The following is a 14,634-nucleotide window of genomic DNA, read 5'->3' as shown; positions in this document are numbered from 1 at the left end:
GCAGAAACTTGCAGAAACATTTCAAAAGAAAAATAACTAAAATCTGTGAATTGATAGATGAGATATATTCTGCATTTTAATGGTATCATCACACATGCTGTTCCCCCAAAACACTGATTACCCTGCGAGAGGCATAACGAGCGGCGGGTTTTGCTTACTAAAATGGCTCCTTTGCGTACTTGGTTAGGTGATGTTTTTATATTTAAAACGTAGCAACATCGGGGAAAGAGCTAAGATATAGCAACAAAGAACTGCAGATGCTGGCTTCCAAAAAAAGACCCAAAGTGCTGGAGCAACTGAGCAGGTCAGGCAGCATCTCTGGAGAACACGGATAGGTGAAATTTCAGGTGGGGACCATTCTTATTTAAAATGTAACAGCGATGAAAAAGCTAAGATGTAGCCACAAGGAACTGCAGATGTTGGTTTACAAAAATATACAAAGTGCTGGAGTAACTTGGTGGGCCAGGCAGCTTGTCTGGAGGACAGTTTGAAGAAGGGTCCTGATCCGAACCTATCCATGTAGAAACTGCAATTGCTGGTTTATACCAAAGATAGACATAGAGTTGTGGAGTAACTTTTTCTCCTATCCCTTTTCTCTAGAGATGCTGTCTGAGCTGCTGAATTACTCCAGCTGAAAGTGAAAGCGCTGAAACTGATTTATTTGAAGGAGCGTGGAAAAAGTCAACTGAGTCTTGCTTTAACAATGTTATTAGATTATTGCGTTGCTGGCCATTGGTGGTACCCCATTCACTTGAATTAAATGAATTCAAGATGCTGCCAGACCCGCTGAGTTACTCCAGTAGACTTGGTATAGGAGGCAAAAAGTGCTCCAGCATTCTTTGTGTCCTCTTGCTACGTTTTAACTGAGCTGCAACGTTAGATTACAAGAACAGCCTCATTCAATCCAGTTACACGAATGGTCTCTACGTGTAAGGAGGGGTGGGGGAAAGGGGGAAACGTCCCGACGCCCAGCGATGGTGAAGGAACAGCCATCTATCTCCAGGGGTGCAGTCTGCCGGGGCTCACCGGAGCGCCGCACGGTCCCTCTATATAAAAAAGCCAAAATAAACAGCGGGGAATCTAAACAGCGGGGAATTTCTCCAATAGGGTGATGTAGGAGACACAATGAACTACAGATCCTGGAATCTTAAGCAAAAAAACACAAAGTGCTGGGGCAACTCAGCAGGCCTGGCAGTATCTAAGGAGGGATCCTTCTTCAGAATGGGTGATGTAGGATATGGAAGAGTACCTGCATGTGGTGATGTTCTCTTGCTCTTGGCAGTAGACTGCATAGCGGCGCAGCTGCCTCACAGCGCCAGAGACCAGGGTTGGATCCTGACCTTCAGTGCTGTTTGTGTGGAGTTTGCACGTTATCCCTGTGACCAAATGGGTTTCCCAAAGACGTGCGGGTTTGTAGGTTAATTGGCTTCTATAAATTGTTCCTCGTGTAGGAAGTGATTGAGAAAGTGGGATAACAGAGAGCTAGTATGAATGGGTTTAGTTTAGGTTAGAGATACAGCGCGGAAATAGATCCTGAGGCCCATCAAGTCCGCGCCGACCAGCGATTCCAGCACATTAACACCACCCTATACGCACTGGGGACATTTATATATTTACAGCAAGCCAATTAACCTGCAAACCTGTATGTCTTTGGAGTGTGGGAGGGAACCAAAGATCTCAGAAAAAACTTACGCAGGGTGATCGATGGTCGGCATGGACTTGGTGGGTCGAAGGGCATTACACGTCATGGGTTTGGCAGTGTCTGCAATTCATATTGAAGATGCTGCAGAGAGTGGTGCCATCATGGGCACAGCCCTCCTCTCCATCTAAAGCATCTACATGAGGTACCACCGCAAGAAGGCAGCATCCATCATTGGGGATCCCCACCATCCGTGCCCACATCTCGCTGCTACCATCAAGCAGGAGGTACAGAAGCCCGACATGGTTCAGGAACAGCTACTTTCCTGCAACCATTAGTTCTTGACCCGACCTGCACAACCCTAATCCTACCACAATAACGGGACACTACAGACCACTACCATGGACGTGTTCTCCAATTGTGTCATGCATTAATGTCCTGTTTTATTTGCATTGTTTTATCTTTCTTTGCACTGCCTTGTAGAATTAGTGTAATTTATGTTTAATTTACTTTTGCACGTTGTCAGTCTATGTGCCTGTGATATTGCTGCAGGCAAATAAATCATGGTTCATGGACAGGGTGTGTGAGGCTCATGTTGACAGGAAGATTTCAGAGGTTGCTGCTGAAGGAATTGTTCCAAGCATGTTTATTTATTTCTGAGGTTTGTGATCGCCTGCCAGTGTTTGTCGAGCCCTAGTCGTGGTATTGTCGAGTGACTCTGGGACAAATACTGCCCTGAGGTTATTTGGCATTTGTCTTGTCTGAAGGGCCGAGATCAGGAAAATTAGATGGAAATGCATTTAAACATACGGGGATCTGTTGATCATATGACTACTGACAACAAAAAATCTTCACCTTTCGGTTTCTTTCCCTTTCTCAACCCTGATTCCTTCTTTTCGTAGAGTCATAGATTGTGGAAACAGGCCTTCTGGCCCAACTTATCCCCGCCGACCAACATGCCCCATGTACACTAGTCCCACCTGCTTGCATTTATCCCTCTAAACCTATCCTATCCACGTACCTGAATAATTGTTTCTTAAACATTGTTATAGTACCTGCCTCAACTACCTCCTCTGGCAGCTCGGCCCATCTACCTACCACCCTATGTGTAAAAAAAGTTGGCCCTCAGGTTCCTATTAAATCTTAGCCTCCACAGCGAGACATAAAAACAGCCTCTTTCCACGAGCAGTAGCTCAGCTCAACAGCCAAAAGTCTGTAGCCTCTTTTTACTCTGGTTCTTTAATTTCACATGTTTAAATTATATTTTATTTTTAATTGTCGACTGTTTGTCATGCTTTTATCCTTGCGAGCAAAGCACCAAGGCAAATTCCTTGGGTGTATACATACTTGGCTAATAAAATTTTATTGAAAATTCAAATTCACCTTCTCCTCTCTTCCTGGCGCCTCATCCTTCCTCTCCCTACATGTTCCCAATGTTGGGGGAGTCCAGAACAAGGGGCCACAGTTTAAGAATAAGGGGTAGGCCATTTAGAACGGAGATGAGGAAAAACTTTCTCAATCAGAGAGTTGTGAATCTGTGGAATTCTCTGCCTCAGAAGTCAGTGGAGGCCAATTCTCTGAATGCATTCAAGAGAGAGCTAGATAGAGCTCTTAAGGATAGCGGAGTCAGGGGGTATGGGGAGAAGGCAGGAACGGGGTACTGATTGAGAATGATCAGCCATGATCACATTGAATGGCGGTGCTGGCTCGAAGGGCCGAATGGCCTCCTCCTGCACCTATTGTCTATTTAATCTACCTCTGCTTATTCTAGCTGCAGTGGTGGTGAAGCAATGGTCTTTGGCAGCTTTCTCAGCTGCGATGCAGACTAGTTAAATCACCCCCGCGGGGGGCTTGTACCTTTCCATGCTGTGTGCCCTCAGTGGTTCCCGGGATCTCTACGGGCAGAATGCCTGGATGCGAAACAAGTTTTGGTTCATTTCTCAAGTTAAGAGTGTTGGCAGTGCTGCCTGTAAAATCCTGTCCATTGATTCTTATCTGGCCTGTAAATTAACCATGGATCAACGACAGAGCATGGCGGTGCTGCTATTAATTTTGATGCCCCATAGTTTCAGTGGATTTGGGTTCGATCCTGACCCCAGCTTCTCTCTGTACACAGTGATTGTGTGGATTTCATCCCACTTCCCACAGACTTCCCTTGGTAGGTTCCCACTCGTCCCTTCCTACCCAAACCACCCCATCCCCGGCACTTTCCCCTGCAACCGCACGAGATGCAACACGAGATGCAACCGCACGAGATGTCCCTTTACCTCCCCCCTCAACTCCATCCAAGGACCCAAACAGTCTTTCCAGGTGAGACAGAGGTTCACCTGCACCTCCTCCAACCTCATCTATTGCATCCGCTGCTCCAGATGTCAACCTATTTACATCGGCGAAACCAAACTCAGGCTTGGCGATCGCTTCGCTCAACACCTGCGCTCGGTCCGCGTTGGCCAAACTGATCTCCCGGTGGCCGAACACTTCAACTCCCCCTCCCATTCCCAGTCTGACCTTTCTGTCATGGGCCTCCTCCAGTGCCATAGTGAGTCCCACCGGAAATTGGAGGAACAGCACCTCATATTTCGCCCGGGCAGCTTGCAGCCCAGTGGTATGAACATCGACATCTCCAACTTTAGATAGTTCCTCTGTCCCTCTCTTCCCCTCCCACTTCCCAGATGTCCCTCTATTTTCCTGTCTCCACCTATATCCTTCCTTTGTCCCGCCCCCCTGACATCAGCCTGAAGAAGGGTCTCGACCCGAAACGTCACCCATCCCTTCTCTCCTGAGATGCTGCCTGACCTGCTGAGTTACTCCAGCATTTTGTGAATAAATCCCTTGGTAGGTTAATTGGCCACTGCCAACTGACCCTTGATGTGAAAAAGAACAAGATACGGTGAGATAAGAAAGGGAATGCGACTAATAGGGTGGCTGTTCTGAGACCTAGCATGACCTTGATGAGCTGAATGGCCTCCTTCTCTAAGTAGGAACTTTAAGGAGACAGAATATCAATCTGGATTTTTTTCCTACGATAACCTATTTTCCTTTTGGGGAAAAAAAAGGAATGTGCTATTCAACGTGGGAGTACCATTGATCCAATACTTCCTACAACGATGATAAAGTAATTGATGGGATACTAATGAAGCTGCTTTTTGTCATGTTTGTTATGGGGCTGGAGTGTCGCTGGCCCAGAACATTTGCTGAAGATGTGGATGGTAGCAAGGCTACAAGCAGTCAGGAAGTTGATCACTCCTCTTAATAGACAATAGACAATAGGTGCAGGAGGAGGGCATTCGGCCCTTCGAGCCAGCACCGCCATTCAATGTGATCATGGCTGATCATTCTCAATCAGTACCCCGTTTCTGCCTTCTCCCCATACCTCCTGACTCCGCTATCCTTAAGAGCTCTATCTAGCTCTCTCTTGAAAGCATTCAAAGAATTGGCCTCCACTGCCTTCTGAGGCAGAGAATTCCACAGATTTACAACTCTCTGACTGAAAAAGTTTTTCCTCATCTCAGTTCTAAATGGCCTACCCCTTATTCTTAAACTGTGGCCCCTTGTTCTGGACTCTCCCAACATTGGGAACATGTTTCCTGCCTCTAACGTGTCCAACCCCTTAATAATCTTGTACGTTTCGATAAGATCTCCTCTCATCCTTCTAAATTCCAGTGTATACAAGCCTAGTCGCTCCAGTTTTTCAACATACGACAGTCCCGCCATTCCGGGAATTAACCTAGTAAACCTACGCTGCACGTCCTCAATAGCAAGAATATCCTTCCTCAAATTTGGAGACCAAAACTGCACACAGTACTCCAGGTGCGGTCTCACTAGGGCCCTGTACAACTGCTTAAAATACACAGGAACTTTCTCCGACAAATTTTATGACGTCAACATTCACTGTTCATTCTTAAAAGCCCTTGGGAAGGTGGTGAGCACACCCTAGATCGGCGGAGTGCTTCTGCTGAAGGTGCCACCACAATGCTGCTGGAGTTGCGTGAGTTAGAGTTGCAGTGATAAAGAAATTGTGATATATTCCCAAGACATAACCATGGGCATCCCAGAGGGAAACCTCTGTTACTGACGGTGGGGACTTGTTCCTAACACTTGCACCACCCAAATGTTACCTGGATGATAATGTCGATGTTGCATGGGGGAATAGATTGCTTTATCACACAATAAAGTACAAACAGAGCTGAATAATCAATCATAGGAACCATTAAGAAGGGTCCTGGCCCGAAACATCACTTATCCATTTTCTCCGGAGAAGCTGCCTGACCTGCTGAGCTACTCCAGCACTTTATGTCTTTTTTTTACACCAGCACCAACAGTTCCTTGTTCATACATTATATTTGGGTTTATGATGGAAGGTGGATTACGGGAGAACAGCTAAAGGAGTTTGGAACTTGAAGACCACCCAAAGGAACATCTGCAGTATCATTCTGTGGTCCCACAACTATAATCATCTTTTGCACTAGCTGTCAGTTGGTGGTTCCATTTGGTTGTAATTTTCCACAGGCTCTTTGCTGCCACCGTTAGCCAAATGTTGTCTTGATGTCAACCTATCAGAGTACAGTGCTCCCTGAACACTACATCTGAAATACCAGCCCAGCTCGAGGGTGGCATGAGATTGGAATCTACAACCTCCTCCCTCACAAGTGTGTCCTCGAGAACATATTCTGCAGTTATTCACCCAGTCTATTCTGACAGCATTTTCCATAAGGGCAGTGGATGGGGTATCAGAGAGTGGCCATTTTTACTCTGAATGGTTCTCTGTAGTTGAACTCAGTGCGTGAGTGCCACCACGTTCTTGACATGCCTCATCAATGGTAGAAAGCATTTGAGGAATCAAGTAGGATATCCATCCTTTGACCTGCTCTCCCAACTATAATCTATGCGGCTGTTCCTTAAGTTTTTGGTCAGTGATACTCCTGGAACATTGTCAGCGGAGAACTCTGCCAAGAGAGTGGCATTGTGCCATCCAGATCACACGTTAATTTTGGCTATGCCTCAGGGCACCACAATGGCACAGATGGTTGAGCTGCTGCCTCACAGTGCCAAGGACCTGGGTTCTATCTTGATCTCAGGTGCTGTCCGTGTGGAGTTTGCATGTTCTCACTCTGGCTTCCTACTACATCCCAAAGACGTGTAGGCTTGTAGGTTAATTATCCTCTACAAAATTGCCGCTAGTGTGCAAGGAGTGGATGAAAGAGCGGGATAACAGAACTAGTGTTATCCAGTGTTATCATAGAACGGGTGATCGATGGTTGGTGTGGACTCGGTGGGCCAAAGAGCCTGTTTTAAATGCTGTATCTTTCAATCAATCAATGTTACTGGCCACAGGCATGATCAATTTCTTTGCCTGAACCCAGACATGATGTTATAAGTGAATATTTCAGTTTCATCTAACACATGCTCACTGATAAAACAGCCGAGAATGGTTTGGCTTAGGGCAATGGAATGGGGAGCTTTTGCATACAACACACATAAAGGATCAAAGGCAAACATTTTAAACAACATTATGATTTTATTGCAAGTGAATACAAAGTGCCCTGATTATGTAACATTCCAACACTATTTATAAAAATGGCAATTTCACATTATTGATACAGGAGTAGTGTTCAATGTCACCCTGTGAATAACTGTCACAATTAAAAAATGTAGCAGCATTTTACAATCATATTTTCTCTCAAATTTTCCCCCTGGGTTTTAATTATTAAATTGATGAAGCAACAAATCATCCACTGCCACTAGATGGCATCTTGAACAGCACTTTCCCTCCCCAGGGTATTTTTCTCACAATCTACTTTACTTGTGTGAGATTTTGTTGCCAGGGAAGGCGCAAATTCAAGTCAAGTCAAGTTTATTTGTCACATACACATAAATGTGCAGTGAAATGAAAGATTACCCACAGTCCAACAATAAGAGCAATAAAAATAAGCAATAACACACACACACCATCAAACAAAAAGAAACATCCATCACAGTGAGTCTCCTCCAGTCACCTCCTCACTGTGATGGAAGGCCCACTGTGATGAATTTGTCCTAAGGGGAACTTATGGCAAATTTGTCCTCAAGGGGTTTGAATTTTTCTCAGATAATCTATGCATCTCCACTGCCTCGCCTTTCCAATCACTAGAAAACACCGTAGGAAGGAACAGCAGACCGGAGACACAAAATGCTGGAATTACTCAGCGGGACATGCAGCATCTGTGGATAGAAGGAATGGGTGAAAAGACGAGTTGGAAGAAGGGTCTCGACCCGAAACATCACCCATTCTTTCCATCCAGAGATGTTGCCTGTCCCACTGAGTTACTCCAGCATTTTGAGTCTATCTTCATTAGAAAACATTGCTGCTCCAACCAGTAAAATGCTCTGATGCGTGTGGAAATAAGACTGGATAACTTGAATCTGAAACAAGTTTGACATAGCAAACTAATTAATAAACATCTGTCCCAACCCCAGGACATTGGCCATGAGGGGATAACCAAGCAGTGTGCCCTCAGCCTGCTTGTTGAACCTGTGGCAGTCATGGAGATTTGCAGACAGATGGCTGGACTGTTCATCAAGGGTCGATTCCCAGTCATTAAGTTTTCGCAAAAAGTTAAGTGTCAGTTACAGAAACCATAAACCACCTGGTGTATAATAAAAGTTTGTGTGTAGGGTGGAACTGTAGATGCCGGTTTAAACTAAAGACACACAAAAGGCTGGAGTAACTCAGTGGGTCAGAAACTTACGAAATTCTTAAGGGGTTGGACAGGCTAGATGCAGGAAGATTGTTCCCGATGTTGGGGAAGTCCAGAACAAGGGGTCACAGTTTAAGGATAAGGGGGAAGTCATTTAGGACCGAGATGAGAACGTTTTTTTTCACACAGAGTGGTGAATCTGTGGAATTCTCTGCCACAGAGGGTAGTTGAGGCCAGTTCATTGGCTATATTTAAGAGGGAGTTAGATGTGGCCCTTGTGGCTAAAGGGATCAGGGGGAATGGAGAGAAGGCAGATACAGGATACTGAGTTGGATGATCAGCCATGATCATATTGAATGGCGGTGCAGGCTCGAAGGGCCGAATAGCCTACTCCTGCACCTACTTTCTATGTTTCTATGTCAGGCAGCATCTCTGAGGAAAAGGAATAGGTGATGTTTCGGGTCGAGACACATAAAGTCACCTGGTTCACTGTCCCCCATCAGGTCTGGTCGTTTGTGAAACAGAGCTTTTCAATGCAAGAAGGCTGACACATCTGTGTCAGCGAGAATAAAAAGATATTGAGATGAACACTTTGCTGCGCTCATCTATACCCTAGTAGATTACAGTGCGTGTGCACATCTTTTTAAAAGGGAATGAGAATTGATTGATTGAATTGAAGATTAATTGTTTAAAAGATACAGCATGGAAACAGGGCCTTTGGCCCACTGAGCCCACACTGTCCATCAATCACCCATTCATATTAGTTCCATGTTATCCCACTTTTGCATCCACTCTCTACACACTAGGGGCAATTCACATTGCAAGTGGTCAAATACAATTTCAAGGTCTCTACATCGGCGAGACCAAGCGCAGGCTCGGCGATCGTTTCGCTCAGTCCATCTTAACCTACCTGATCTCCTGATGGCTCAGCACTTCAACTCCCTCTCCTATTCCCAATCTGACCTTTCTACCCTGGGCCTCCTCCATTCTCAGAGTGTGGCCCAGCGCAAATTGGTGGAACAGCATCTCATATCTGGCTTGGGTAGTTTACACCCCAGCGGTATGAACATTGACTTCCCTAACTTCAGATAATCTCTGCCTCCCCTCTCTATCCCCTCCCCAGTTCTCCAACTAGTCTTCCTGTCTCCGACTACATTCTATCTTTGTCTCTTTGTCCCGCCCCCCCTCCCGACACCAGTCTGAAGAAGGGTCTCGACCCGAAACGTCACCTATTCCTTCTCTCCCGAGATGCTGCCTGACCCGCTGAGTTACTCCAGCATTTTGTGTCTACCTTCACGGTTATGCTTCAACTCTCAGGAGTGAAGGCAGATTCAATGAAGTTACACTTTTACAATCAGATGGGAAATTACACATCCAGAACCTGCGTTACATTGTTGAAACAGGCTAATCGCAAATGCACATAAAATGTCACTTGTGAACAAACCAGTCCTGCTTGCTTGTGGCATCTAGTGTAGTCACTCGTATTGGTTAGCAAAAGTACTGAACTCAATAGCTTCTATTTGCACTTCCAAAAAGGTTTCCTGAGGCTCCAGGCATTTCGAACCCTAATTTATTCATTTTCCTATGAATATTATAGATGTAGATAGTTTCCAATGGTCTTACCATAAGCCAGTTTGATCGATTCACCTCAACCTCATTGCTGATTTTGTGTATGGAATTGGTGCACTACAATGCTTAGAAACGAAGAAGGGTCTCCACCTGAAATGTCACCCATTCCTTCTCTCCAGAGATGCTGCCTGTCCCGCTGAGTTACTCCAGCTTTTTGTGTCTATCTAAGCTTAGAACTATATATTTTTAATTTTAGCTTTAGAGATACAGCATGAAAACAGGGCCTTTGGCTCATCGTATCCATGCCGACCAACAATCACCCAGACAATATTTTATCCCACACACTAGGGACAATTTACAGAAGCTAATTAACCTACAAATCTGCACGTCTTTGGAATGTGGGAAGAAACCGGAGCACCCAGAAAAAACCCACGCGGTCACATACAAACTCCGTACAGACAGCACCCGTGGTCAGGATCAAACCTGGGTCTCCAGCGCTGTGAGGCAGCGGCACGGTGGCTCAGCGGTATAGTTGCTGCCTTACAGCGAATGCAGCGCCAGAGACTCAGGTTCGATCCTGACTACGGGTGCTGTACTGTACGGAATTTGTACGTTCTCCCCGTGACCTGCGTGGGTTTTCTCTGAGATCTTCGGTTTCCTCCCACACTCCAAAGACGTACAGGTTTGTACATTAATTGGCTGGGCAAATGTAAAAATTGTCCCTAGTGGGTGTAGGATAGTGTTAGTGTGTGGGGATCGCTGGGCGGCGCGGACCTGGTGGGCCGAAGGGCCTGTTTATGCGCTGTATCTCTAAATCTAAAATCTAAATCTCTTCTGCTGTGCCATTGTGGCACCGCGTAGAGGTACAGCATGGAAACAGGCCCTTTGGCCCACCATGTCTGTGCTGACCAACGATCAGCCGCAACTTTGCATCTTCCTCTTCTACTTGAGTTTGACTTGGTTGTATTCATGTACAATATTATCTGATCTGATTGGATAGCATGCAAAGCAAAGCTTTTCTCGGTACACATGACAATAATAAATTTAAACCTATATTCCGACCATTGAATTCCTTGCTTTGTTATAGCTCCCCTAAATCATTGCCCGTAACACTTTAACTCACATCCCCATACTGACCTTTCTTAGCTAACAATGATCTATTCTACATCCTCCTTGGTCTCCATCCCCTTTGATGTCTCGTTGTCACATATTGCACTTCCTTATCTCTGTGTCTCGCTCTCCCGACTCTCAGCTGAAGAAGGGTCTCGACCAGAAACCTCACCCCTACCTTCTATCCAGAGGGAAGGCAGGAGAATGGGATTGAGATGGAAAATAGATCAGTCATGACTGAATGACGGAGTAGACTCGATGGGACGAATAGCCTAATTCTGTTCCTCTGTCCTATAGTCGTCCCCTTTTAAAGCATTTAGGTTTCTACATACTTCATGTCCTATATGGGGATGGATTTATTTCATGAATTATTAAATAAGCCTGGAGATGGCCCATGTTTTCCTACTAGTGTTCAATTAGTAAAACAATAAAGCTTGTGAAATTCATTATAATATCAGTTCCAAAGCGTCAACCATCCATATTTCAAAGGTACATTATCGGTAACATTTATCGATTTATGAAGAATTTTCAGCAAGATCATCACGTATAAAGCGCATTTTTCAGGCAGTCTCACCACAGCAGAACTGAATTTCACAAAATCAGACAATATTTCTTTCCAGTACTTTGGTGCCTTTGTAGAATCGAATGAAGTCAAATGCACTGAGGTCAAGGGTTTTGAATCTTCCATCCAGAATGAGCTCAGCCACAGCTCTACCCACAGCCGGCGACTGCTGCAGGCCGTGGCCACTGAAGCCAGTTGCAAAAAACATGTTGGTGACCAGTTGGTGAATACCAATGACCGCGTTCTGGTCAAAGGTGTTGTAATCATAGTATCCCGCCCAGGCACTTTTCAACTGAGAAGAGAAAGGCAGTAGAGTAGAATGACAAAAACCATCTCTGGAGCAAGGATCATCTGCAAATATACACATCCTCAAAGAAATTGTTGGGAGCGAACAAATGTTTAACCAAAGAGCTAACATTTTACGGTTCTTTAGGGAGAGGACAGAGGAGAAAATATAAACGAGCAGTTATCAGTCATACTGTACGCAAACAAGCACTTCCGCACCCTATCTACATTTGTCCCATATCCCGTGAAACCGTTACTATCCATGTATCAGTCCGAGTGTCTTGTAAATTCTTTTATAGGAAGAGTAGGAGTACCTGCCTCAACTACCTCCTCTGGCAGACGAAATGTGCAGGAAGGAACTGCAGACGCTGGTTTACACCGAAGATAGACACAAAATGCTGGAGTAACTCAGTGGGACAGGCAACGTTTCTGGATAGAAGGAATGGGTAACATTTCGGGTCGAGACCCTTCTTCAGACTGGATGGAATAAGTAACGTTTCAGGTCTGAAGAAGGGTCTCGTACCGAAACGTTACACATTCCTTCTATCCAGATGCTGCCTGCCTTGGTGATATACTCCAGCATTTTGTGTCTACCTCATCTGGCTGCTTGTTTCATACGCCCACTACCCTCTGTATGAAAAATGTTACCCATCTCATTATAAACCCATGAAACTGGTTTTAATGCCCAGTTGTGATCCAGATTACTACTCCCTGACCCCCATAACATAGGCAGAGGTGGTGTGTGAGGATGCAACACGATGACCTCAGCCCAGCCCATCATGGGCACTGTCCCCACTACCATTGAGAGTAACTACATGAGGCGCTGCTGCAAAAAGGCAGCATCTATCACCAAGAATCCCTTCTATCCAGGCCATGCCCTCTTCTCACTGCTACTATCGGGCAAGAGCCTGAAGTCCCACACCATCAGTTCAGGAACAGCTATTTTCCACAACTATCAGTTCTTGAACCAACCTGCACAATCCTAATCTTACCTCAACAACAAAACACTGTGGACCACTTCTTGCAGTACCTCACACTTGTTTTCTGAATTTGTTTTGCACCAATGTCTTGTTTTTATTTTGGAGTCTTTCTCCTTTCACTGCCTTGCCAAATGACTGTGATTTATGTTTGTGTTGTCGGAGTCTATGTATCTGTGATGCTGCTGCTAACAAAATTTTCATTGTATCTGTACCTCACCATACTTGTGCTTATAACAATAAACTCGATTTCACATGCAATAATCCTTCTACTAAGTTATTTGCCGAGCATCAGCGGTTCAGTGGGCTTCTTGTAATAAATAGTCAGAGGAGTGACGTACAAAGGACAGCCTCAGAACCCATCCGAAAACCTAGAATGCTTCTGGAGACAGATGGATGAAGCAGCATCAATATTCTTAATAGATTAAGATAACTTACCTTAAGGGACTCGAAGGCAGGCACTCTCTGAGCCAGTTTGGGCCACATCTGCTCATGGAAATATTCATAGTCCACTTCCAGATTACTGGAGTCTGGCTCCTCTTCCTAAAAGAGCCAGGAACTGGAGTTACTGAGAGAAAGAGAGATGTATACGTGTTCAGCAAAAGCTGTTTCATTCAGTGATAAGATAAGACCATATGTCATAAGAGCTGAATTTGGCCATTCGGTCCATCTAATCTGCTCTGCCATTCGATAATGGCTGATCGGTTTTTCAATAGACAATAGGTGCAGGAGTAGGCCATTCGGCCCTTCGAGCCGGCACCACCATTCAATGTGATCATGGCTGATCATTCTCAATCAGTACCCCGTTCCTGCCTTCTCCCCATACCCCCTGACTCCGCTATCCTTAAGAGCTCTATCTAGCTCTCTCTTGAAAGCTTTCAGGGCGGCACGGTAGCGCAGCGGTAGAGTTGCTGCTTTACAGCGAATGCAGCGCCGGAGACTCAGTTTCGATCCTGACTACGAGTGCTGCACTGTAAGGAGTTTGTACGTTCTCCCCGTGACCTGCGTGGGTTTTCTCCGAGATCTTCAGTTTCCTCCCACACTCCAAAGACGTACAGGTATGTAGGTTAATTGGCTGGGTAAATGTAAAAATTGTCCCTAGTGGGTGTAGGATAGTGTTAATGTACGGGGATCGCTGGGCGGCACGGACTTGGTGGGCCGAAAAGGCCTGTTTCCGGCTGTATATATATTATATGATATGATAATTGGCCCCCAATGCCTTCTGTGGCAGAGAATTCCACAGATTTACAACTCTCTGACTGAAAAGGTTTTTCCTCATCTCCGTTCTAAATGGCCTACCCCTTATTCTAAAACTGTGGCCCCTGGTTCTGGACTCCCCCAATATTGGGAACATGTTTCCTGCCTCTAACGTGTCCAACCCCTTAATAGACAATAGACAATAGACAATAGGTGCAGGAGTAGGCCATTCAGCCCTTCGAGCCAGCACCGCCATTCAATGCGATCATGGCTGATCACTATCAATCAGTACCCCGTTCCTGCCTTCTCCCCATACCCCCTCACTCCGCTATCCTTAAGAGCTCTATCCAGCTCTCTCTTGAAAGCATCCAACGAACTGGCCTCCACTGCCTTCTGAGGCAGAGAATTCCACACCTTCACCACCCTCTGACTGAAAAAGTTCTTCCTCATCTCCGTTCTAAATGGCCTACCCCTTATTCTCAAACTGTGGCCCCTTGTTCTGGACTCCCCCAACATTGGGAACATGTTATCTGCCTCTAATGTGTCCAATCCCCTAATTATCTTATATGTTTCAATAAGATCCCCCCTCATCCTTCTAAATTCCAGTGTATACAAGCC

The 14,634-nt window shown here is 45.4% G+C and overlaps 1 protein-coding gene across 3 annotated transcripts in view; it reads right to left on the bottom strand.

The window, feature by feature from the left end:
• Positions 1 to 7,155: 7,155 nt before the first annotated feature.
• The window catches only part of foxred1 (FAD-dependent oxidoreductase domain containing 1), a 33,608-nt gene continuing 26,129 nt past the window's right edge, over positions 7,156 to 14,634 (bottom strand). For all 3 annotated transcript variants that reach the window (XM_078426568.1, XM_078426569.1, XM_078426570.1), the window contains 2 exons: positions 13,258 to 13,362; positions 7,156 to 11,849 (listed from right to left, as the gene is read on the bottom strand). In XM_078426568.1, coding sequence (XP_078282694.1) covers positions 11,595 to 11,849; positions 13,258 to 13,362 — 360 coding nt within the window. In that variant the 3' untranslated portion in view covers positions 7,156 to 11,594. The remainder of the gene's footprint in view (positions 11,850 to 13,257; positions 13,363 to 14,634) is intronic.

This window comes from Rhinoraja longicauda, chromosome 32 (genome assembly GCF_053455715.1).
Source record: "Rhinoraja longicauda isolate Sanriku21f chromosome 32, sRhiLon1.1, whole genome shotgun sequence".
Taxonomy (NCBI): domain Eukaryota; kingdom Metazoa; phylum Chordata; class Chondrichthyes; order Rajiformes; family Arhynchobatidae; genus Rhinoraja; species Rhinoraja longicauda.
The sequence above is the reverse complement of the archived record's forward strand: the minus strand, read 5'-3'. Positions and strand labels throughout refer to the sequence as shown.